The sequence below is a fragment of the Limulus polyphemus genome, unplaced genomic scaffold (genome assembly GCF_000517525.1).
Source record: "Limulus polyphemus unplaced genomic scaffold, Limulus_polyphemus-2.1.2 Scaffold197, whole genome shotgun sequence".
In the NCBI taxonomy this organism is placed as follows: Eukaryota; Metazoa; Arthropoda; class Merostomata; order Xiphosura; family Limulidae; genus Limulus; species Limulus polyphemus.
This window is the reverse complement of record NW_013665807.1, coordinates 533,535-560,841: the sequence shown is the minus strand read 5'-3', so window position 1 is coordinate 560,841 and position 27,307 is coordinate 533,535. Positions and strand designations below refer to the sequence as shown.

The following is a 27,307-nucleotide window of genomic DNA, read 5'->3' as shown; positions in this document are numbered from 1 at the left end:
TATAGAAATATGTTCATGTGAGATGTGTATTAGAGTCGAGATATAGTCCAAAATATTTAAAGATATATCGTTGATTACACCTGTAAACTACTTATATAGAAACATGTTCATGTGAGATGTGTATTAGAGTCGAGATATAGTCCAAAAAATTTCAAAGTAAACTTTTTAGCACCAGTGACATAACATAAAATTAGAAAATATACCTTACTTGATAAATACTATATAATATTTTTCCATATTACATCCGAAGTAATAGAAATAAAAATAAATCATTTTACTTTATTTTATATATATATTTCTTTGTTTCGGATATTTGCGCAAAGCTATACAATGACTATATATAAGTTATCCGTTCCTAATTTTGAATTGATAAAGTAGTGAGATAAATTAGTCAATACCAATATCGAACTTTCGAGTTACTCTATTCGAGTAGTTGGATTTGACTTTCATGCTTATGACGTCCTCATGGCTCTCAGTTGCCGATCGCGATTTTTCAGAACAGCATAAGGTATATGAGCCCTCAGTACGCTAATCACTAGATCACGCCGGGCCCATTTGCAAATCATAAACCAACTATTGACTGTGTTAAGCCTCTCAAAGTAGCATATGTTATCAGATAACATTGTAAACAATATTCATAGAGTGCTACCTGTGCGAACTAAGCTCCAAGAAAACGAAGAAATTAGAAAGAAATGTATTTAAAACAACAAGCATTTGTTTTTCTCAACGAGTAAGAAATATTTACACAAAAGCCTTATGTTATTCGGTAGACTATTTTTTGAAGAAATTGAACAAAAATTATTTTATATTTTGTAACATGCATTATCAAGTTCAACATCATTTACGCTATTCCTTTTTCAAATTTCGTACAAAATATTCGATAAAAAACTTTGTCTATTCGAAACACTATTAGCGAATAAACTTGATGAAATTTGATTTTAACAGCGCGAAATCCTTAACAGTTGTGAACCTTTTCAAAGATTATAAACACCTTGATTTTAACAGCGCGAAATCCTTAACAGTTGTGAACCTTTTCATAGATTATAAACACCTTGATTTTAACAGCGCGAAATCCTTAACAGTTGTGAACCTTTTCAAAGATTATAAACACCTTGATTTTAACAGCGCGAAATCCTTAACAGTTGTGAACCTTTTCATAGATTATAAACACCTTGATTTTAACAGCGCGAAATCCTCAACAGTTGTGAACCTTTTCAAAGATTATAAACACCTTATCTATAATCTTCAAATATATCGTACTTTTTTCTTTATGTGATGCGACGTTGATTTTATGCGACAGCAATTTGCGATCCTTTGGGATAAAACGCTGCACTTTAAATTGCTTGAAAATACTACCACTGAAAAGCTGATTAAGATATTAAATTTAATCCTTTGTGGGGTTCTATCTCTTTATACTTAAGCTACGATATTCATTACACCTCAAATATTCAAACGCTGCTATGGCAACTGAAAAGTGTATACTACATTTGTTTTATGTGCATAAACAAACTATAACACACAGGTTAGTGTTCCCTTTAATACTGATTGATTACAAGCTATAACACATAGGTTAATGTACCCTTTGATACTGATTGATTACAAGCTATAACACACAGGTAATGTACCCTTTAATACTGATTGATTACAAACTATAACACACAGGTTAATGTACCCTTTAATACTGATTGATTACAAGCTATAACACATAGGTTAATGTACCCTTTGATACTGATTGATTACAAACTATAACACACAGGTAATGTACCCTTTAATACTGATTGATTACAAACTATAACACACAGGTTAATGTACCCTTTAATACTGATTGATTACAAACTATAACACACAGGTTAATGTACCCTTTAATACTGATTGATTACAAGCTATAACACACAGGTTAATGTACCCTTTAATACTGATTGATTACAAGTTATAACACACAAGTTAATGTACCCTTTAATACTGATTGATTACAAGCTATAACACACAGGTTAATGCACCCTTTAATACTGATTGATTTTGAGTACTGTTATAAACTGAAACTCATAAAGAAGGTTGTTGATATTTTGACCGAAACCTTTTAAGTGGAATATGAAACAACGTTGAAGCAAAAATCTCGCTTTCGTGTCTTAATTAGCATATTTATTTCCCCTCGTTATTAGCTATATTAATATCTGAACGCATATATTTCTGTATAGTAGTATTTGAGGATTCCTACTGTCCTGCAAATGTTTTAAAACTAAAATGACAATTTTAGCATTCATCTTGGAAACAGCCATAGAGGGCAAAGACTCAGTCTCTTGATGAAAACTTTAATATATACAGGGTTGTGGTATTATCAGGCAAAACAGACACTTATTTCGCTTTTAGACAAAATAATTTATTGAAAAAAGGTAAAAGTTATTGGGGTTATTTGCATTCCTAATGGGTTTATGACTCCTAGTAAGTTTCCCTGTGTAGCAATAATGTAATATCTGAACAATTGTACACGACAATAATACAGGTTATTTTTACCCTAACGAATATAACTATGCTTTTAACAATATGCAATTCAAACTCTGCAAGGACTTCTCAGAATTTTATATCAAGCACATCAGGAGATCAGACTCATCATTAACCTGAGGTTACTAGCATCTTTATCTCGGAATATGTCCAGCACTCCAAATATTGGGAATAATAATTATACACTCATTATTTGCACTGGTCACATGCATATAGCGTGTTGCACAGTTGGATTCATTCTGTTAATACATAACGGCTAAGCATGTGGAATCTGTACTGTAATTCGCAGAAAAATACCAGAATAAAAATATACTCATTTCCTAAGTTATGAAAGTGTTACAGCCATGATACTTCCATATTAAAGGGTCAACATTTAATAAAAGTTACTGCGCGCTATCGATCGAGTTCCAAAAATTTATGACGGCCACACTCTTTTACTTTAAAAATATATTTAAATAATTTTTGTTCTGTATACTTAAGAAGAACGAAATTAATAAAAAAGCGGTATTTTAAATACAATAACGTTCATAAGCGCCATCAAGACCATGCTTTAATGCATTAACGTGATTAAAAATGTTTATTAGAAAATTTATTAGCCTCTTACAAAGAGCTGTTCCCACTATAGTATTCACAAATACGCTTACTTCTTAACGTTACGCTTACTTAACTCAGATCTCCCCAGTGACTCGGAGATAACTCTTTAGGCTTTCGATGCTAAAATTAGGGTTTTGATACATGTGGTGAGCAGAGTATAAACAGTTAACTGTGTTGCTTAAAAACAACCTAATCAAACTTAATTCAGCATGTGAATGTGAATTATGTGAGTCTCTATGCATATAAAAATATCTGATTATTATCGGTAAGTATATCATATATAATGCATTAAATTAACTGAAAACTATATTCTGTGAATAGTTCATTAAAATTCTCTGTGTAGATTTATTTAAGTTTTTAGTCACTATAGTTAACTGTATCATTATAAAATGCTTTTATTAAGCAGCAACGAATGTGTTAGTGATTCCTCAACCCCTGTAGAAATGTTACACGCTGACAATTTCCATATAAGATAGTTGCAGTGTTGCACGATTATTCCACTTCCATATAAGATAGTTTCAGTGTTGCACGATTATTCCACTTCCATATAAGATAGTTTCAGTGTTGCACGATTATTTCATAGATTGCCAACACAGACGGTCAAATCGTTACCTGTATCAATAGATCTTAAATGTTGTATAAATCTTGAATTAGAAAAGTGACACAATATCTTGATCTCCTGTAATTTTGTTCACTAATACAGTACAATAATCATCATGACAAAACATTCACTACATCAACCCTAATTTTGTAGATTGAATTAGGATAATTTGACCTCAGAAAATCTAGCCAAATTAACTAATTGATGGTAGCTCGTTGTAAAATGTTTTCTCAAAAACTCTTGAAAGTTGAATTGGCAAGTTTATTAAAGACGTTCAAATAAGATGCAATAGTTGCTTTAGATAAATAAATGAAGTCGTTCTGGTTTCTCTTGCGAAAGTTTTATATTCTTTTAAGGCTTTAGTAAAGGATTCGATCAATTTCCTAAACGGTGCTTTTTTTTCTTCATAAAAAATTATTTAAAGTTAGCATCTAAGCAGTTTTAAGCATTGAACTTAATAAAATGATTTAATGAACATCATAAAAGTTATAAGTCAATCGTATTGTATTTGATATTGAGTAAGATATTTTCATTAACATCAAATCGTGATCTGCATTAGTCATTTTCAAATTGCTATAACACACGCCATCAAACTTTTCGGACACTGATAGATTTCGGACTTGGGAATTAAAAGTTTCATCATACTACGAAATAGAGTTAAGATATATTTTTATACAGCTCGAATTTTGTATTAACGCTTTGGTAATAAAGAAATTCAGAAATTTGTGAAACGTAAAAATATTTTACAAGTTCACATTAGGAAAAAATCATATCATAAGGATTGCAGTTTCAAGTTAATATGAGCTCACATCAACACAGTTAGCGCTGTGAGCACGCCGAAACGCTCAGTAACTAACATATTTGTTGAAACATAAAAGATAACTGTTCATTAAAAGAATTACCATTTTCTTATTTGCACAAAAATAATTTGTTAGTAGATTACAGCAGCTTTATACGTTACATCTTCCAGAAATTAAATGAGTATTAAAGTTAATTATTCTTCAGAACATTTATAAGTTCTATTAAACCTACTTTCAGCTTTATTTTGGTTAATAACTTGAGTATATTTAGTATACGTTGAAAACTTTGAGCACACATTAATTCACAAATTCCATTACCAGCTATTCGATACTTTCTTTTTAAATACTTTTTTAAAATTAAAAAGATTAGATATGCATTCTCTGTCTTTTTAAAAAGAATATGTTATATTTCATATCTTTCTTCCCCAAAACTCACCATTAAGTTTGAGTTGTCCGGGATTTACTTCCCTTTCCTAAAAAAATCTAGGCTCAGTAATTAAAAAGAAACTAGTGGGAAATGTAATAAATTGAGTATAAAATTACCATTTAAATGTTTTCCGCAAAATTTGATAGAATATAATGAAGCCATAATGCTTGGAGATGTAATATTTCCAGAGAATGGTAGAGTTATATTGTAATTTGATAGAATATAATGAAGCCATAATGCTTGGAGATGTAATATTTCCAGAGAATGGTAGAGTTACATTGTAATTTGAATAGAATATAATGAAGCCATAATGCTTGGAGATGTAATATTTCCAGAGAATGGTAGAGTTATATTGTAATTTGAATAGAATATAATGAAGCCATAATGCTTGGAGATGTAATATTTCCAGAGAATGGTAGAGTTACATTGTAATTTGATAGAATATAATGAAGCCATAATGCTTGGAGATGTAATATTTCCAGAGAATGGTAGAGTTACATTGTAATTTGATAGAATATAATGAAGCCATAATGCTTGGAGATGTAATATTTCCAGAGAATGGTAGAGTTACATTGTAATTTGAATAGAAATCATAGTTTTCTTTTTTGTCAAGTATTCACAATGGAACGTTTAACTGGAGTTGTTTAGTTGTTTTAAGCGAAACTAATTTAGTTGAGAAGTTTTGATTGTACATCAAAACATTATTACTTGTCTTGTCTGAATTAAATTTATGTAGGCCCGGCATGGATAGGTGGTTAGGGCGCTTGACTCGCAATGTGGCGGTTTAGACAAGCATTCCCATTTTATCACTTTTTACCTTGATAGAGCATAAAATTCACAATATGGTAACATGTCGTAATTCCGGAACCTAGATTTAAATCTGAAGCAGCCTGGACTACATTTACAAAAAAAAAATCTGCCATATTTAATTCGTGTTTCTCTCTGCAGTCCCGATCTTCTTTTCTCCCAGGTTTGCAATCGTTTCAATCACATGAAAATTTTTACTAATAATATAATTGTGGTATGTATTTCATAATTATCATATTTACATAAAATAGGGCTTCATTAAACTGTGTTAATAAGTTTATCTTATAAAGTCAGAACATAAATATTACATGCCACTTGAAAATTTCCTAGGGAATCACATGAAGTATGAACATTCTATTATTCACATTCAGTTTACCATCCTGTATAGCCCGGCATGGCCAGTTGGTTAGGGCACTCGACTCGCAATCTGAGGGTCGCGGGTTCGAATCTCCGTCACACCAAACATGCTCGCCCTTTCAGCCGTGGGGCGTTATAATGTGACGGTCAATCCCACTATTCGTTGGTAAAAGAGTAGCCCAAGAGTTGGCGGTGGGTGGTGATGAATAGCTGCCTTCCCTCTAGTATTACACTGCTAAATTAGGGACGGCTAGCGCAGATAGCCCTCGTATAGCTTTGCGCGAAATTAAAAAAAAACAAACAAACATTCAAATTCAACACTAAAGGTTTGGTCAGGTTATATTTTATTTTATATTCAAATTCATTTAATGGATTTTGAAAAAGTAAATTATTTAAGATTATAAAAAAGAATGTTGTCAGTGTGGATGAAATTTCTTATATACTTTGTGATCGTTTGTAAATAGCTGCTCGAAAAGTGTATAATTCAAATTTAATTCGTCTTCATCAGATTACTAATTTCTTCTTGCTAAGAGCGATTACTTGAGAGAAGACTGTTGTATTTCTGTTATTCAAGATATCAATTTACTTGTATACCGAAATAATTTGCCAAGCGTAGACACGAGGACGCCAGTTAATAGTGGACAGCTTCGTTTACTGCTACAGAGTTTGTTTGTTTTTTAATCACATACAAATTGAGACAGAGGGCATAGTTCTAAAGCACGCTCAAGTGGTAACAAATCGCTATGTATATAAGCCAATGATTAAAAAGGGAAGACAGGTATTCTGCTGTGATAATATGATTTTTTCTTTTCTCTTGACGAGGTTAATATTTTCTTTAAACAAAGAAACTAAAAAATTACTTGAGTGAGGAAGCACATTATACTGATATAATAATAGATAGGCAAACAACGATTTATTAGCATAAAGAAAAGTTGTATTAGTGATGGAACATACGACTTGTTTCGACAGAACATTGGTCCTACCAGAAGAAAACCAAGTTCTGTCGAAACATGTAGTATGTTCCACCACCAATAAAATTGTTATTTGTCTGCCTATTATTAAAGAAAACACATACAAAATAGTAATTAATAGCTTAGTTATATGGAGAGTGACAGCCAAAATTGTGACCAGCTTAACAAATATATATGTATATATACATCACCTACCATTGAACATGTTGAACACTACTGATGAATATATGTATATATATTTATACTTGGTGTTACTTAATTCAACATTTTTCTTAAAACACACAAGAAAGTTTGCAAACCCCCATAAAATAATGCTACACTTCAGTAATACAACCTTTAAAAATGTTCTTCTTTGAGGTAAGTTGAAATAACTTATCAAACCCCAAAACAATACCTGCGCAAACATTAGAATCTAGTATCAAACAAATTACACGAGGTAATTATAATAAACGAAAATAATAAAATAACGAAAACGTATTCTATACGTACTGTATAAAGAAAGACGAGCTGGAAATGTTTCACTAAATACAGTTCACAATAATACTAGCTGAGCATGTTTCAATAAACACATTTATAATTAGCAGCAATAGTTAGTGAAGTATTTATGTTCCCATCTTGTGACCACATTACGTGTTCTTAGTACCTTCTAATTTCTATTCTAGATTAAATCATGCACAGAAGAATAGCTATAAAAAGCGGTGTGCTTGACATGCCAATTGAATAGAATGCTACGTGCTATGTAAATGCACACCTATTCACTTATTCGTTTTATATTTTGATTGGACCATGAATATAAAATATATATATTTGTGTAATATAAAATGGTAGCACTTGTCCTCAACCATTTATTCATACTTTCTAATCAACTATTATTACATATTATAATTTGGAATGGTCTGAAACCGAGTTAAATGATAATTCAAATATAGTGGTTAAATAAATGATTTGATAATAGCTGCTTTAACCTTATCATAACTCAATCTTCTAGAGAGAGAGAGTGGCATAAGCTTCTTGTGCTTTACCAGTTAAAACACTTTGTAATAATAATGACCATTTTTCGGTGGGCCATTCGGTGGTTTGGGCAACCTTCTTAAAATGTTGGAAATATTTATCAACTTCATTTTCATTGAACAGTGATACTATAACGTATCGATTAAGTTCAAAGTTGTCATTTTGCTTTGTTCATTTGGAGTTGAGTCTAATTTATATATTTTCAAGCCTTTTCGGCTTCAATGGGAGCTTTTTCGGACTCAAAACGTTTATTTTCTCTTTCAGCTTCAATACGAGCTTGTTCGGCTTGGAGACGTTTATTTTCTCTTTCAGCTTTAATACGAGCTTGTTCTTTCTCGGCTTCGCTACGAGCCTTGTCTTTCTTGACTTCGATACAAGCTTATTCAAGTTCGAGTTGTTTGAGTTTTAGCTGAATCTCTAACTTATCTTTATCACTCAACCCCGATTGGCTAGTGAGTACACTGGACTATTCCTTTAATCCTTCCTCAGACATCAAATCATCGTCGACTAGTATTTCGATAATACACTTTTCAAGCTCATTTTTTCTTATTGATCTTTAAACTTCTAATTCTAAAACTTTGGCAGTTTCTAGAAATTTATTTTTGTTATATCTTTCTAGTTGTTCAATTGAGGGTGATTCAAGAAAATCTTGATAATCAGACATGATCAAATCTTATTGGCACTGTTATATATATATTGGATTATGATTTATACTTATTCAGATCCCGAACGACACTAAATCTATTATGTTATGTATTACAATTTCTAATGGTCTGAAACCGATCTAAATGATAATTTAAATTTGTGGTTAAATGAATGCTGATATATCTCCAGTGTATGATATTTGCCAACAAGATTGATACACATAGTTTCTTTTTTTATATACAAATATGTTTTAATATACAAATAGTAATACAATTCACAATAACCATTATTACAAATAGTTATTACAAACAATGATTTATATACAAAAGTTTTACAAACTTACAAGGAATGTAATGCCTTATTTCTAATCTGAAACTTCCTTGATATCTTATCGAGGGTTTACAATGGGCGAGTTAATTTCGAGTTGACGTAAGGTCAATTCACTTGATAAGGAGCTATCTAGCTCTGTGGGAGCCCGTCATGGCCAGGTCATTAATTTATGACTAAAAACTCGAAAGTTTTCGAATAGTTCACTATTCTTTTTCAGGAGAATAAAGGGTTATGTTAATGAGTGTAATGAAATATATATAGACAAGGATGTCGATGTCAGGTAAACCGGATGTCCAATATGAGTTAGGCTTGAGAACTATCCAATCATAACTTAGAGTTGTTGGTGTTAAGTTTAATTTGTGCCAAAAAGGTGTGTACAGTACATAAAAAAACTTAAGTGAGATAATAGTTATAAGAAATGTTAACCAATTTATATAAAGATCAAATTCAAAATAAAAATAAAATAACAGCAAAATGTGATGGGAAATATAGAAAATGATAATGTGACGTAATATATATGAAATAATATCAATATAGAGAAATTAAAGCATGTATAATTTAGTTTTGAAAATCTTTTCAGAGACATAGGAAGGTCAACAATCCCGGGATCGGGTGTAAAATCTGTCTCTATACTCTATACTCTACTTCTTTTCCCCACAAATTTCTATCCCTTTTCTTCTCATCACATGACCTAAGAATGCTGCTTGTCTTTTTTGTACTTTTGTTATCAATTTACTTTTTGTTTCTGCTCGTTGTAGAACTTGTTCATTTGTTTTCCGGTCTTTGTAGGAAATCCTAAACATTCTACGCAAATGGAAAAAATATCATCAATGTAGCGTCTCCAAAACATTGGTTTATCTGTGCAACTTTCCAACAGTCAAGTCTGTAAGTCTCTCGTAAAATTGTTGGCATATTTTGATGATTTCTTGGTGGCCATAGCTGCGTTTGGATATAGAACTCATTATTAAATTCAAAACCGTTAAGTCTAAGAGCTAGTTCAGCTAAGTCTGTTATAATTTGAGTGTTAGGTTTGTCTAGTTTTGGCAGAGAAGATTGTAGGACTTTTAGGCCTTTGTCGTGATTATGTAGAGAGAAGAAACATCCATAGCACAGAATAGTATTTGGAGGGAATTTTCCGTTGCCGTTAATGTCAGAGATCATGTTAAGAAAATGTGTCGTATCTTTAATTAGAAATAATAGGACGACCTATCTGTGTTTGTGTATTTTTTGGTTACATGTAAAAGCGTCTGGAACTGGGTGTTTAGGTGAAAGGAATTGTAATGTTTCACGACTGATGTGTTAGATTTTATGTAAGCTACATAGGATAATTGCGATGTGGGGGTCTAAATCTACCTTTTTATAGTAGCTTTTATCATTAAGTTGTTGGTTAGCTTCGTTGATGTAGTCGAACATATCTTAAATGACAATGGCACCGCCCTTATCAGCTGGTTCAATAATAATTTATTTTTCATGTTTCAGTGAAATTAGAGCAGTATGTTCACTATGGGAGAGATTGTTTAATGGCTTAAGTTACTTCATTTCAACTGCAGTACAAAAACCAGTTCACCATTGGCTGGGTTGGCCAAAAAGAATTTTTTTTAAACTGTGACTCGAATTTTTTTTTTTCAGTGATTTAATGATGAAAAAATTCTCTGCGTGCAATTTTTTGTAGGTTGGAAATTACTACAAAGCTATCTATGTTTTTAGGGGTAGAAGAAAAATTAAAACATTTACAGAGAAGTTGGTGTTGAGGTTCAGTTAATGTTTTAGAGGACAGGTTGACGACATTGGAAGTGTTCTTGGGTTTGGGTCGATAGGATGAAGAAGTGACTAAGTTAGGAGACAAATCAATGTACGTGTTTAATTATTAATCAGAGGCTCACAGATGGCAATTGTATGAATCTGTTTAAAGTTAGTATTTTGTTGTAAACAGACGTTACAGTTTGGATGGGGAAAACGTTTATCCTTAAGTGTATGATTATTATGTGTTTTTATTGTTGTTCTCCGCGTGATTTTCAAAAGTCTTCTTTGTTTTGTTAATATATGCATCAAGTTTTTCTTGTTCAGTACGATAAATTGTGTTCTTTTCAATATCGTCTATTGTGGATTAAAAAAGCCTTGTATGAGTTTCGTAAGTGCAAGTGAGATGGAATTAAGGATTTTCTTCCATTGTGAACAAAACAGTTTCTCATTGGCTCCTATGGTAACTGGTGAATTCAAATTAAGGGATTTAGGTATAGTTTGATTCTGTAAATGCTGTCCTAGCCCACCGGCATGGTGCATATACCTCAGTCTTTTTTAAAAGTCTTTCTAGAGCTTAGATCAGAGTGCAATTGGGCAGCTGTGTTGGATGGAGTGTTTATTTCGAGGAGAATATATGGTTTTGCTTTGTGACAGAGAGAAAGTTCAGTGTATGTTAGGCTTAGAATGTCGTCAGGTTTTAAGGCTTTGTGAAAATTTTTTGAGTGAAGGGTGATTATTTCCTACAAAAGTTATAGAAAATTCTGCATATGGAAGAGGAAAAGCCTCAAAGGTTGTGGAGTTTGGAAATTCGTCAAAATAAGGGGTTACTAGACGGTTACTAGGAATAAAAGTGGAAGTCTTAAATACGTATAATAGTATCAGCATTTGTGAATGTGGTGGGATTCTTGGGTTGTGTGTCAAGTTTAGAGCTTAAAGAGAAGTTTCTAGAAACAGGAGTGGAAGCCGTAACTTCTGCATAAGTGCAACGTTTAGAAAAATGTGTACATCTAGTTCCGGGAGAAGCAGTGATAGAAATAGGGTTTGGAAGTGTATTGGACGTGTGACGTACAGAGGTATGCTCTATGGATTGAGGAAGCTTTGTGGATTGGATAAGGAGAGTTATAACAAGGAGTATTTTGTGGATCAAGGCTGGATTGTTCAGTGGCTGTTTGTTGGAGAAGGGAGAAGATGGTTAGTGATAATGAATTGTAAGTTACGGGATAGAGAAGCGATTTCTATGAGTGAAAATTGTAAACAATCAAATATGTAAGTCAAACCAAAACATCTATACGGGAACATAATAATATAACCACAAATCAGCAATCAAAACGAACAATGAACTTTCGGTCGCAAAACACTCTGGCGTGTCTGGACACTCTCTTGAAAACATTAAACTGACGGGTAGAGAGACAAATTTTACATCTGACGAAAACAGAGAAATTAAAGAAGCTTATTATAAAATGTAACGCCAAATGGCACGAATCTCGATCCCGGGATTGTTGACATTTGTATGTCTCTGAAAACATTTTCAAAACTAAATTCATAATTAAACTTACTATACATTATTAGTATTATTCATGCTTTATTTTTTCTATATATTGGTATTATTTCCTAAATTTTGCGTCGCTCTATTATTTTCTATATTTCCCACCACATTTTGCTGTTAATTTATTTCTATTTTGAATTTTATCTTTATATAAATTGGTTAACATTTCTTATAACTATTATCACACTTATGTTTTTTTTTATTATTTACTGTACACCTTTTTTGGCACAAATTAAACTTAACACCAACAACTCTAGGTTATGAATGGCTAGTTTTCAAGCCTAACTCAAAATGAACATCCGGTTTACCTGAAATCTACATCCGAACCTATATATTTCATTACACTCGTTAAACACAACCCTTAATTCTCGTGAAGAAGAACAGTGAACTATTCGAAAACTCTCGAGTTTTGGGTCTCGTTTGAAAACCATTACAACTTGTGTAGGTGATCCTGTTTGTTAAGTTTTAATCGGAATTTTATTTATGTGTATTGTAACGAATTTATTATTATATATTTATTTTAATATTAACATTTGTTTAGATTAAGTTTATATTTAAAAGCATGCATAGCTTATCATATTAGATATGTATTGCGAAACTCCCGCCTATTTTCCAAAGTTTTAGAAGATTCTCGACAGTAAGAATCAACAATATAAATGTAGCTCAGTATTATTACGTAAAACTGAAATTTCTAGAAAGCCTTCCACATGCCTATAAATATAACCAACGCGACGGGCCAAAAGACAGTATCTATTATTAGTTCGCTATAGTCAGTGTGCTATAAACTTCGGAAGCTATAACAGATATTTGACCAGGAACCTTTACAAAGTTCGAACATTACAAATCATTTAACTCCAGGGGATTCTTATCGGACATTGGTATTTTTACTAAAACATTATATAGATTAATCGTGGAGAACTCAGCGCGTGTGGCCAGTAAATAACGAAGGACAAAGCTAGCTAGCTTCCCGTGAAGTGAAATATGCCTACGTCAACTTGTAATCAACTCGCTCAACCCTCGATATGATATCGAAGAAGTTCCAAATTAAAAGGAAGACTTTATATTGCTTGCAAGTTTGTAAAACTTTTGTTTATAAATCATTGTTTGAAATAAATATTTGTAATAACTGTTATTGTAAATTGTACTGTTGTGTGCATATTAAAACGTGTTTGTGTTAAAAAGAAAACTGTGTGTATCAATATTGTTGGCAAATATCATAAACTGACTATATATCACCATATATTTAAATACTAAATCCAAAATACAACTTAACTACTAAATTTAAGTTATCAGTTAATTCAATTTTTAATTTTTAATTAACTAAGCAGTAATACATATTCATTGTATTGAGTTATTTTATGATATTTGTGAAAATAAAAATAATATTACACGTTTCGGAATATATGTGAGAAGTGACAGGGTGCTAGTTTATTCAATATTTAAGAGCAAACTATTGTGTATAATTAATTAAAAAGAATTGGAAAAAAATACATTTAAATTTAATCCTTTATCATGTCCAACATTCAAAAGATTCAGTTTTTTTCTTATTTCTATCCCTTATACGAATACATATTTGCATAAGTAAACGAAACAAAATAATACAAACTCTTCATTTTTACAGCCCCCCTGTAACCCAGCGGTATGTCTGCGGACTTACCACGCTAGAATCCTGGTTATGATACCCGTGATGGACAGAGCACAGATAGACAATTGTGTAGCATTGTGCTTAATAACAAACAAACAAATCATTTTTACATGCTGCTATGCTTAACTTCTGTCACCCAGAAAACATTTTGATAAACTGAAACTTAAAGTATGTCCGAAAATTAGGTTAACAAAGCTATTTATTTGTTTAAGTATATTTTTAGGGATGATATATACATATTCTGTAAATCTAAAGCTCAATATAAACGAAATCTTAAATACCATTATGTCTGAACGTTCATAACCCCCACAGTAGCACAGCGGTATGTCTGTGTAGTTACAACGCTAGAATCCGGGTTTCAATACCCGTGGTGGGCAGAGCACAGATAGCCCATTGTATAGCTTTGTGCTTAATTACAAACAAACTTCATAAAAAAAGTAAATATATTGATCCATTTTTTTAATGTTTTATTCAAATATAGTCAACATACCCCAAAGTTTCACGAATCTTACAATAAAAAGTGCAAAACATTTTGTTTGTTTATTGTTAAGCATAAAGCTACATCATGGGCTTTCTAGGCTGTGCCAACTATGAATATCGAAACCCGGTGTTTAGCAGTGTGAGCCCTCAGACTTACCGTTGAGCCACAGAAGGGCCAAAAATTTAAAAAAATAGTACAATATAAAATGGCATTTATTTTTACTTCTTTTGAAATTTAAAAGTCTAAGTAAATTCGTGTAATTACTACCTGTGGTTTTATATTAGGTCGTCAAGAAATTAATGTCGCGTCTTGAAACACTTTCATTAACTCCCCCCCCAAAAAAAACGTACATCACGTATAATAGTTAAACGAACTACCTAAATGTCACGTTAGTGTAGCCTATATAATGTGTAAAGGTTTGTATACTCTAATTCTTTATAGTGATGCCCACGACGAGACACACATTCGGTGTGTAATCCTGTTTGAATACAAGAAAGAAAACAACGCCTCTGTAGCCACAAAGAATATCACAGAAGTTTATGGAAATATTTTGAACGTTCGTAAGTGTCATCGATGGTTCAGCAAATTTCGTTCAGGTAACTTTAGCCTTAAAAACTGTGATGGGAGGAGCCGACATGTTGGAATAGATACTGATACTCTGAAGACGCTTGTTGAATTTAACCCAAGGCAAAACACTCGTGAAATGGCCCTGACAGTAAACATTACGTAAATATCTAACGAATATGGGAAAACTCCATAAAGAAGGTGTTTGGGTGCATCACGAACTCTCCGATGATCATCCTTTACAACGTGTGAACGTTGTTTCGTCTTTTCTGGCGCGTGGACCATTTTTGGATAGAATTGTCACCGGTGATGAAAAATGGATTCTCTATGCGAATATTAAACGTCAAAAATAATGGCTCAGTCCTAGACAAAAACTACTTTCGACCCCAAAACCTGGACTCCATCTGCAGAAAGTGACGCTTTGCATTTGGTGGGACATCAAAGGAGTATTTCATTTCATACTCCTAAATCCACAGCGAATTGCCATAGTAAGCAACTGGAATGTTTAAATCAAGCCCTTCATCAGAAACGCCCTTCACTCGTCAATCGGAAAGGTGTTCTTTTTCTCCACGATAATGCACGTCCACGTGTGGCACGTTTGGACGCAACACAAGATTATGGAATTGGGTTTGGAAGTTCTCCCCCACCCACCATATTTTCCAAATTGGGCACCATCAGATTACCATCTTTTTCGTTCGCTGCAACACCATCTTAATGGGAAAACGTATGCAAATATGGTAGGTATTAAAGAGGACATTGACATGTTTTTGCTTCAAAGCCAAGTGATTTCTTTATTTAGGGCATTAACAACCTGATTGTAAGATGGAAAAGCATCATCGATAAGAATGGAGACTATTTCATTTAATGAATGTTTTGATATATAAGTTTCAATGTTTTATGTTAATACGATAAACAGTCCTTTCTGGAACTACGTATATTTTAAGTATATGGATGTTATGTGTATAAACCATGCATTGTGCTATAGCTAGAATTTCGCAAATAAAATCGTTAAGTTTCTTTAAAACTGTAGGATAAAATTTGTCTGGTCCAGGAGACTAATCAATTTTTAAGTTTTCCAACTTTTCTTTTACAATTTCAGAATTCATCTAAAAAAAGCGACATTAATTTCTTTACGACCTAGTAGTTATATATAAGATGCTATAGAAAAACTATTAATCAAAGTATTAAAAAAATCTAGTACACAAATATGCTTGCATAGTATCATATTCGACTATTTTTGTTCCACTCGCTGTGTAAAATATAATCGTGTAATAGTGATACTAACAAAAGGTGGGAAATAAATTAATGGTTCTTTGGAAACTAAAGTTCCCCACACGAAATCCACGAGTTAATCCACACTAAATCCACGAGTTAATTCTGATATAATATATGTTCTTTGTAAACTAAAGTTCCCCACACTAAATCCACGAGTTAATTCTCATACATATATATATATATATATAACTAAGGTTCCCCACAATAAATCCACGAGTTAATTCCATATATATATATAAAACTAAGGTTCCCCACACTAAATCCACGAGTTAATTCTCATATACATATATAAAACTAAGGTTCCCCACAATAAATCCACGAGTTAATTCTCATATATATATATATATAAAACTAAGGTTCCCCACAATAAATCCACGAGTTAATTCTCATATATATATATATATATATATTATTAACAGAAACTAAAACAACTAATAAAGATGTTCCTTTTGAATTTTTAAACACATCCAAAAATTATAAACAAAGAAATATCTGTTTTTTTTACAAGCACTTTAAAAAACTTAAAATAGCTATGTTTGTGCTTGCAAAACTCAAAGAGTGAAACAAAGTTCAAGAATTGAGAGTATAAATATCCAGCTAATTTGTAAAGATAAACATCTATAGAAAAGATTAAGATATTTTTGGTTTAAATGCAGTTCCCATTGTTCATTCCAATTGAATTCGCATGACTGAAGCTGCATTCAATAGTATGAGAAAACCATAGTATGATTTTTTTTTCTGTTTTTAAACAGTTAGGAATAGAAAACTGTCCTCAGCTTGCGCATTTTTATTTCGATTAGTATCATCTTTTATTTGTTTGGCTTGTCGTATAATAGTATGAGTTGATATAGAAACACGTATCAAGGTGTTTAAACGAAGTGAATTATTTTGTGATGTAGATATAATTTTATGTAATACACGCAAAAAGTACTAAAACCTCAGTATAAATCTTTATGATTACATAATAGGAACTTATCTCAGATTAAGAAACGCCAACGATTATCTATAAGCCGAGAAACAGATAACGTACAAGTAAAAATTACATGAATTTATAGAAACCAAAAGTTTTTAGTTGAACAAATCGCTGTTTAGGACTAAATAGATAAATATAAAAAACAAGAGATATAAAACTATGGCTGAAAATGAACATAAGAAAAAATGGAAAAAGTTTTCTATCATTTGTATTAATACTTGGAGGTTATAAAATAAGTTAAGGTGCCTATGGCGTTATTGGTGAATGAAAACTAAAATTAAGAATAAGAAAGGAATCGGCCTCAACATACAATCATAATATGTATGTCAAAGGACACGTCACGTACAGATAACTGCTGGTCATAATACCAAATAATCGATATACACTACATTCAAAGTAATAAATTCAGTATGTGATATGATGGAGCAAGGTGATTTCAATTTGAACCGTTGAGGTTATGAGGGCACTATGTAGAGTCTTATTGTTTGAAGTACATTTGTAAATCGGTAAAAGTTTGCGCTTTTGTATCAATAAATATGTTTAGATAAACTTTGAGCCAATTGCTAACTTTAGGTTAACTTTACTGCGATGACTTGTACCACATTATTCTTAAGATCCTTTATAACTATCCACTAGATTATCAAATAAGCTGTAGTAGTTTGAGTCGTTAAAATAGTACTTTACCACTAATTTCAAAAGGGTTAACTCTTTAGCTTATTTGGTAGAATAGCTGCGAGGCGTGCGTGCAAGGGGTCTCGGATTCAATACCTAGACCAAGAAGATACAAAAGTCAGATTGCCACAGAAAAACTGGTATTCAGTTAGTGATTGTCCCATGATCCTCAGATAAGATCCGAATACAATCCTTGTCTGTAATGACTGTTGTTTATGCTGTTTTTGATTCTTCTTGGCTCCAGATATAACGCGGAACCTCTCGCGCACATGCAAGTGTTTTACACACTGAACTTAGGAGCTAACCTGTTAAAAACTGAAATTAAGAACTTTTCATAATATATCGTACTACCAAATTCTTCCCGAGATTTCTTTTTCAAGGTAGTAGACAACCGCTAGAGTATTTGTATTCTTGTGGGAATCCCATTTTTACAATATTTACCAACTTGATTGTGATTGTGGAGCGTGATTGTGAGAACGCTATACTCGCAATCTGCGGGTAGCAGGTTCGAATCGCAACTCAGAATTTGCTCTTCCTTTCAGTCGTGGTGTCGTTATAATGGGGTAGTCAACCACAGTTTTCCTTGATAAAAGGGTAGCCTAAAAGTTGGTTGTAGGTGGTGTTGACTGGCTGCCTATTCTTTTGTCTATTACTTCAAGATTAGGGTTTGCTGATCCATATAAATCCCTCGAGTAGTTTTGTGCGAAATTCAACAAACACAGAGATTAGTTCCCATTATTCAAATGATAGACGTATATGAAATATTTATACTAGTATTTGTTGTTTATGTCAACCGAATAGATCTCAGTACAGGTCTATTAACATACAGACATATCGTACAGATTAATTCATTGTTAAAAACTGATAATCATTTTTGTTTTTATTTTATCCTTCCCCACGTTTTGTTGTATGAAATGTTTTTACAATTCATGCGATTTTATTTCTTTATTGTATTCGGATACTGAAAATTATAAGATACATTTTGAATGTCCGGTCAAAAACACCTAAAAGCTAGGGGAACTATCTTACATAAGTGTTCTTAGTATGATATAAAAATATGTTGCTCAGTAACTTCAAATTATTCAACTTAGTTACGCATATTTTAAATCGGATAGTCAGGTGGTTGCTGCTAATGCCCTGAGTAACTTAAAACTATGCGACTTAGTGACATCTGTTTGTAGTTTGCCCTGTCATGCGGTTTCTGCTAATGTACGACATCATCCGACATTTACTCACGACAAATAACCACATAATTTGCAGTAATTTCCACACAAAAGAACTGTCTTAAACTTCGTACTCTATCATGTAGCAAAGTAACGAACTATATCCACATAAGCATATAGAGAGCATATATACAAAAATGTAGGCAAGCAATCGTAGATGAGAATTCGGTCACTAATTGGCCACTTATATGTGTCTCATATTAAACTGAATCTCGTTATCATAAAGTAATCAAAAGACATCTTACGTGTTGTATATAAAACCTGCCGCACATAACAGTGTTATTGCTGTTGTTTTTTAGCGCAATAGGCTATCTGTGATCTGCCTATCGCGCGGAATTGAATCTTGGATGTTTGCGTTGTAAGTCCGTAAACACATTACTGATCAACTAGGGACCATAAGAAGGTATAAAATTCATAACACTGAGATACGACATACCAATAAAACACTTTCTTTTTGTTTTGTTTTCACAAAGCAACATTTTTTTTCCCCATTTTATCAGTACGGATATGTATTAACAGCACTCATGAAGTTATTTTAGCCAGTTGTCTTATGTGTTAAAATGTATTTGTGACCATATGGTGACAAACATAATTGAAAATTATAAAATTTGTTTCTGAGGCACAAACGTTTTTGAAATGCCATTTTGCAACAGAGGATATAAAGATATATTACATGCAGGTGAACTGTAGTTTGAGTAAAGTCGAAGTATCAATTGAGTTTCAGAAATTTTAAAAATGTCAGTTGGACAAATGTTTCAATTCCCAATTGATAGACACTATCTCGGTGACATTGATATATATTTATAAACTATCCTATTTTCAGTATGAAAATATACCAAAACGATGAAAGTAGGATAGTAGTATCAAAAACTGTGACTTCATAATCAATATAGAGTAGAACCTCTTTCGTCCACGATTTCAATTATTCGTCCTTCTTCCCCACCAAACTTTATCACTTCTATATTGTGCACACCACACACACCATTTAAGCCACTTACTTCATTCTAGAACATATTGGACTAACTATGGAATTATCCTGCTCGTTGTAGCTTTAGAACAAAAACTGGAACTTAAAAAAAAGGATAAGAAAAAACGAATACGTAAAAAAACTAAAACTTGCCTACTCATATCGAGGTGTTGATGGCGCAGAGTTAAATGTTCAGTAAAATTTGCATTTGACATATGATCCTGTATGAATGCTGCTAAGGGAGAAGACGTTAATATGACAGAAGTTCTGGATATACGTGGAAAACAATTGATTAAGTTTAAGTTTATTAAAGCTATCCAGTATAATGATCATCTACCTTCTGAACTCTAAGCATGTTCTAGGTTAATGGTATGATTTGTAATTAAATTAGAATCATGCGGTTTGCCGAATGTTGCATTTTAATCACGTAGTTTGCCGAATGTTGCATTTGACGTTGGTTAAATAATGTAAATTACTTCCTTTTTTAAGGGCATAGAATTAGAAATCAGATGAAATTCGTTTTTTTTATAAATTTTATATAAAATCAAATCGTGTTCCCTTTTTGTCTGTATAATTACTGTACGTTATGTGGAAAATTAATTACCTTCGCGTATTGATTTTAGATCATCTTTGAAATATATTAACCTACTGAAGATTTAGCGGAATGGCATCAGTCCAAGCTCAAATAAGAAGTTATTCTAGAGCGAGAATAAAACTAATATAACAATATCAACCGCTTATTTTTAAAAATGGCATTTTCATAAACAGATAAATAACTTTCTTTTTACTTTTAGCATTGTGTCAGATGTTAATGAAAATATGTATATTATTGTGACTTAAGGTATAACAAAACAATTATGCATGTACAATTTTCTTCAAAATGGCTTTTATGGTATAAAACGAAAACATAGAATATTCAAAACTGCATGAGCTGAAATCCATTCACATTCGAATGTATATTTTGTTCAATTGATTAAGTTACTCTTTATGGCTCAGAATTTTAACGCAAACCTACAGAAATGGCTATCAGCGCATAGCAGTCCCTAAATGGCAAGGCATCCAGTCAATAACACCCATTCGAATAATGGAATTTGGCCGTCACACTTTGAGATCACTCTCGGAACCAAAGCGTAGCAAGGTATTAGATTCACAGTCAAAGCACACTACAGACCACGCCCGGCCAAAAATCACTTGTTCTACTATATGAAAATATAATATAATTATTTACAAAATTATTTTCTCATAAAGCGTTTAATATCATTTTTTGTGTACCATAGACAATATTTAACGATTATAAAACACATTTAAACATTCAGAAAACATATCTCGATCAATGGTCTGTCTTTTAGTTTTCGAAAAACTAACTAACGTGAACAGGAATTAGTTGAACGTGAACTGTGTGTGTTTAATTCCACTCAGCTGAATTATTAACAAGTCATCCAGAAAACAATATATTTCAAGTCATTTCAAAGTTAAAGAATGCTCTTCGCCCCCCCCCCCCAAACAAAAGATCCAATATGTAGGAATATGTAGAATCCATCATCTTTATCATATTCTGAAATTGTATCAAAAATGCAAAAATAATTACAAAATATTTAGTAAAAGGACTTATTAAAATATGAATTATAATATATATTTTGATATTTATACGCATACTATATAAATTAATTATATCATCGTAACACCTGTTAGGATGTTCTAAAAGAGTTACAACAGCAATACATCGAAGAAGCTTGCTGTAGCACCTTTCTTCAGTACGCAATTGATTAAATAATTTAAATTGTCTGAAACTCTAATATATGAAAAACCAAAGAACATATTTCAACCTTAGAGTATTACTGCTCGTTACTTTATATTTGGTACAATAGTACGCACCAAATATCTAAGCAATATGTAAAGTATGTATCTGGATGAAAACCACAATTGCTCACGTAACGGTTCACCTTTAATATGAGGTCATCTGATTTCTACATCAAATTTAAAGGGTCGAAAACTCTGTGATTAAAGTAAAGAAAAAGTCAATTTCGTTTTTAGTCATCAACTGTTTCAACATATTTTACTTATGATGTATAAGGCTAAAGTAACCTAATTTTGCTTAACAGAAGTATCGAACATTTCTGGCAATTTCTTATTTAATGACTGCATATTTCTTGTATTACTTTATCACTTTTTATAGTTTATTGGTTTTGTACCTTTCGTCTAGAAAAAAAAAATAGTTTTAAAATAAAGTACAAATCTAAATATATAAAGTTGTTTAGGTTAATGCCTATTATACTTGAGCAATATACTTTATAATAGAATTGAATTTCTGTTTATAGAACCGCTTAACGAAAATTAAGACTTACAATATCAATAAAACTATATGCAAGTTACTGATATAATTTTCATATAATCACCTATATGAGTAAGAGTTTCAGGAACTTTCAAGGTTCCAGGTCGAAGAATAACTGCTTCTCCTCTGCCTTTTTTGTTCACTCCATATAGAACTGCCACAAAATGAACCCCAGAAGGAAGCCCGGTTGCTTGAAACACCGGTGATTTGTACGTAAGGTTTGCTCGGATTACATTGTGCGTGGTATCGTGAACTTCCATAACAAAATGTTGTTTCATGCCTCCGTCGTAGCCTTCCATACACTCTATACGGAAGGAAGAGTCAGTCTGGTTTGTGACAGTGCAGTTATGTAATGTTTCTGGGACACCTGATAGACATTGAATAAAGATAAAGCCAATGTAACAATGTTTACTTATACTACTTCACATAAGTAAGCTCACTAATAAAATTACCCATACTAAGCTTTAAATATAATTCTGATAAAATTATATATATGTTCTGTTGTGTCTAAAACACTGAATGTTTTTTTTTCTGGAAAATTAAAATCACCTATTGTTTTTGCACCCTTAACACCACAATGCATATTAAATTTTTTTTTTTTGGTACCACAACTAAGCCAATGATATGTACTTCGAAATTCATCGAAAATTTTTCTCACAAAATACTATTGTTAGCCTAATTTGGAGAAGATGTCTTTCTAGTCACTGTCATATGTGATTCAGTGAATTACTGTATATTGGATATTTAAAGTTTAAACATTACTCATGCGAAATATATAATTAGAATTAGGCTCGTTTCAAAAATAATATTTTTCTAATGTGTAATTATTTTTATTTTTGTGCTCACATAACTGGTATTTCAAATAGATTTTCCTTGTTGGCAGTGGTAACCTTAAGAACTTGTAACCCAAAACACAATTTACAGTTTTACATTTAAAAACAACTCTTCAGATAGTCTTTTTGTTGCACCCATCAAACTATTGAGATCTGTCGTTGAACAAAGGGCTTCTTGGACAGACAAACATATATAGATCAATCCTATATTTTACATGTACAAATGACTAAAATGAATGAGTTCTAAAACTGTAATCAAACATATATATTTGTTATAATAATTTTCATTGGAGTTTTCATCAACTGGGACATTAATAAACCTGATCGGTATTGTTAGTTTATTGTTAATTCATTGCTAATACTCTTTTAGAATATTCTTTGAAGTTTTCCATGTACTTCTCATGCCATGAACGGAAATTAGAACATTATATCGTTTTAAAGATGTAATGTAATATAATATAATATTACAGATTTTATACATTAATTATTTTCATATCCAGTAAGTATACTGGTATTTAACAGCTTTGATATTTCTTTGTAGTAAAGGTATGAGGCATTTACCTTATCAAACTTGGAACATTTTTTAAGGTTATTGAGAGTACACGTTTTCTTTTATTATTTAAGACCTGGAAAACTGATATTATTATGTTAATATTCACACTGAGCACATTAATGCAAAAATAGTATTAATCAGACTTCTTTGTTAACCCGGTCTTGCAGTTAAACTCCTGTACATAAGTTCTACAAATGATCATACTTCATACTGATCTTTCTTACTTTAATTTTTTCATGCTATATAAACAGTGAAAACAACCACTAAAAACTGAATATTTGGGGCTTCACCGCGTTTTATTCAACCCAGAATTTTTGCATCTAGATTCTGAAATTCATGAATAAAGCTTAAAACAGGTTTTCCTTTGAGATGATAAAGTTAAATTGTTATTTCATCTTTACAGTTGGAATACCACTTTTAGTGTTCCAATTCGTTGTATTACCAAACGAGTTTAAGTCATTATATAGGGGTTAACGATGAGAAAGAGTAGAAATTTGTGAACTAGTTACTTATAAGTGTATACATAAAATCAGACTTTTGAATTACAACTTTCTGAACATTTTAAACATCAGTAGTGTAAGTTAATAATGGACATTGTTATTTATCACAAGATAATTGTGATATTGAGTAGAATTAGCTAGGTTTGTTATGTTTAGTCCTTATCAAGTAGTATCTGGACGAGAACCTAATTAGATCGACAGAGCAACACTAGTAATGAAGTCACAAGTTATCAAATGTGTAACAACTGTAGAAACATTTCAGGTGGGCTGAAATACGGAATATGGTGAGATAAAAACTTCATTTGAATTATACGATGTAAACCTTTCACAGAGTTATTATTTACCGTAGCTGTAATGTAAAAAATAAAAACTAGAAATCTAAAAGTACACATAAAATCTTGTTGATTATTAGCTCCATGAAAGTTGTGTAAAATGTTTAATATAAATGCGGTTCAATTGAAAATTTTAGAAATATATCAATGTCCTGTATAGAAATTGTTTTTGGAAAATGATCTACTAGTGCGAGTCTTCATCAGGTCTTCACAGATATGTTATTTTAAATATGTTTACATGGAGCTCGTAATAGGATGTTTATATGTACTCAGGGAGAGTAAAAAAGAATAATAATGGAAGTCATATATATTGTGTGTTTGAAAGGATGAGACTCGCTGCTAGTGAGTGATGCTCAGAAGATGAAATGAGTTTTTGGTTGACGTAGAATAAGCAGGTGGTTTGTGATTTCCGTATTTTAACCCATATTAACTTTCGGCTAGTAAATTTGCATATAGAAGTCTTCTCTGATTATCTTGAGTTTCTAAACTCATGTGATGTCAGCCGTGGACGCGAATATCTGATCTATATGATGTCTTATATAGATTGCATGTTCTCTAAAGCGTTTAGATTTATGAGTCTGGTTAAGTTTTTGTGTTCATTGAACTTTGTCCATGTCTATTTATTTCATGAGAATAAATTTTCTTAGCTGTTAAATATTTTGTTTATCGAGCTAGCTTTTTTCCACAGGAATCTTGTGTAATTTTAGGTTATTGAATGCATTTATAACATTATAAATTTGATGTAAAAAATATGGCTGTTGAGCTTTGACACAAAAATTCCTGATGACAGATGGGAATGAAATATAGGGCTACGCTATCTTTAATCTGGCAAAATTAATCTGTAGTAACTTGATTAAGGCCTGCGTTGGCAGTTAGAAATTGTAATGTTTAACCTGAACAGCAGCTTATGGGCATGCGGTCTAAACATCTAGGTCAGAGATCGTTAGGGTTCAGGTATAACTGTTTCTAATTTGGTACTACTGACCATAGAGAAGTAAACATCCGCTGCCACATAGATTTTATCTGGCTTTTTGAACCGAATAACAGGATTGACTGTCATATTTATAATGTATCCATAACTAAAGTTTAGATTGTATTCAGCCTCTAAAACGTTTGATTTTTATTTTTATTTATTTAATTTTTTTCTGCAGCAAAATTAATTTGTCAAGTACTGCCATCTGGTAGATCAAAAACTGGTTCTCAAGTAAACTCTGCACGGGTAGATGTAGTCTGTTAAATCTTTCAAGTTTATTAAAAGCTTAAACCAAAACGGTATTCTTATACAACCCGCAGACCGAACTTTAAGAAAACATATGTGATAAATGCAGGAATTTTCCTTACACATGTCATTTCTTATACTTCAACATCGTAAGATGTACTCCCTTTTTAACAAAATTTAATTTTTCATTTAAACCAATCTATCAAATCATGCATGATTTTATGTTTTTCTTCGAGAACATCGATAGCTGAACATAATAATAGGAACTTTCAAAACCCACAGGTATTCATAAAATATTTTAAAACACATACATGCATTTAACATATATAATGCACATATATATACGTATTAATTTCATAATTAATCAATGAAGCTTACTTGTTTAAGAAAGATTTAGCGATGATTTTAAAATGCACTCTGTTGACTTGCTCACGGTTATCATCTTTGATTGTAAGCGTTATTTTGAAGGTAAAATATTTCAATACTACAAGAGCAAAGTTACTATGGTTATATATAAATATAAATATTCTACAACCTTTCTTCTATTTAGAGAAATATCAACCATATTTTACACCTTAACATTTATTTCGTCTCTCTGTTTCAAGGTTATTTCCTGTTCATCTGGAACGCTATGAAACAGAAGAGCACTGAACATCTTAAATAGCCCAAACAGAGATAAAACAAAACGTACTTAAAGTACAGTTGCTAAATATAACGATAATTAAACAAATAAAACACTAAACAGTAATCATTGGGAGAAAAAAGATATTTAACAAAAAAAAAACGTCCACTGGATCTCCTTACACACTTTGATAGCTTTATCCCGTTTACGTATAAACGAAACCTTGTTAGCTGCTTACTAAACAGAGCTTCCAACCTCTGCTCCACATATCTTAATCTACACTCTGAAATTTCGTTCTTACATGATATCCTGAAACGCAACTGCTATCCACAACCCTTATTAGAAAACATTACCAACACCTTCCTAACAAAGAAACTCACAAATCCAATTAAGATACCAACTGTACCTAAACTTACTATATACTCGTGTCTTCCCTATACTGGCAAACAAAGCTTAAATTTAGAAAAAAATCAACTTAAACGCATACTTGGTCGTTACTACCCTCAAGTGGATTTCAGATTAGTTTTTAAATCCACATCACGCATAAAAAAATTTCTTCCCTACTAAAGATCTCCTCCCCATTCCTTATTGTTCTTGGCTTGTCTATCTTTACACGTGTGGAGACTGTAAGGCCTCCTATATTGGCAAAACCAAACGACATTTAAAAGTCAGAGCCTATGAACATATGGGAATTTCCATCAAAACACACAAAAAATTTAATAACCCTGTGTTTCCTCTATACGCCAACACAGTGAAGAAACAGGACATCAACCTATACTATC

At 31.9% G+C, this 27,307-nt stretch overlaps 1 protein-coding gene across 1 annotated transcript in view; it reads right to left on the bottom strand.

Moving 5' to 3' along the window:
• The window catches only part of LOC111084998, a 103,527-nt gene that overhangs the window by 10,351 nt on the left and 65,869 nt on the right, over nucleotides 1–27,307 (bottom strand). The window contains exon 5 of the mRNA XM_022381879.1: nucleotides 22,531–22,833. Within this exon, the coding sequence (XP_022237587.1) occupies nucleotides 22,531–22,833 (303 nt within the window). The remainder of the gene's footprint in view (nucleotides 1–22,530; nucleotides 22,834–27,307) is intronic.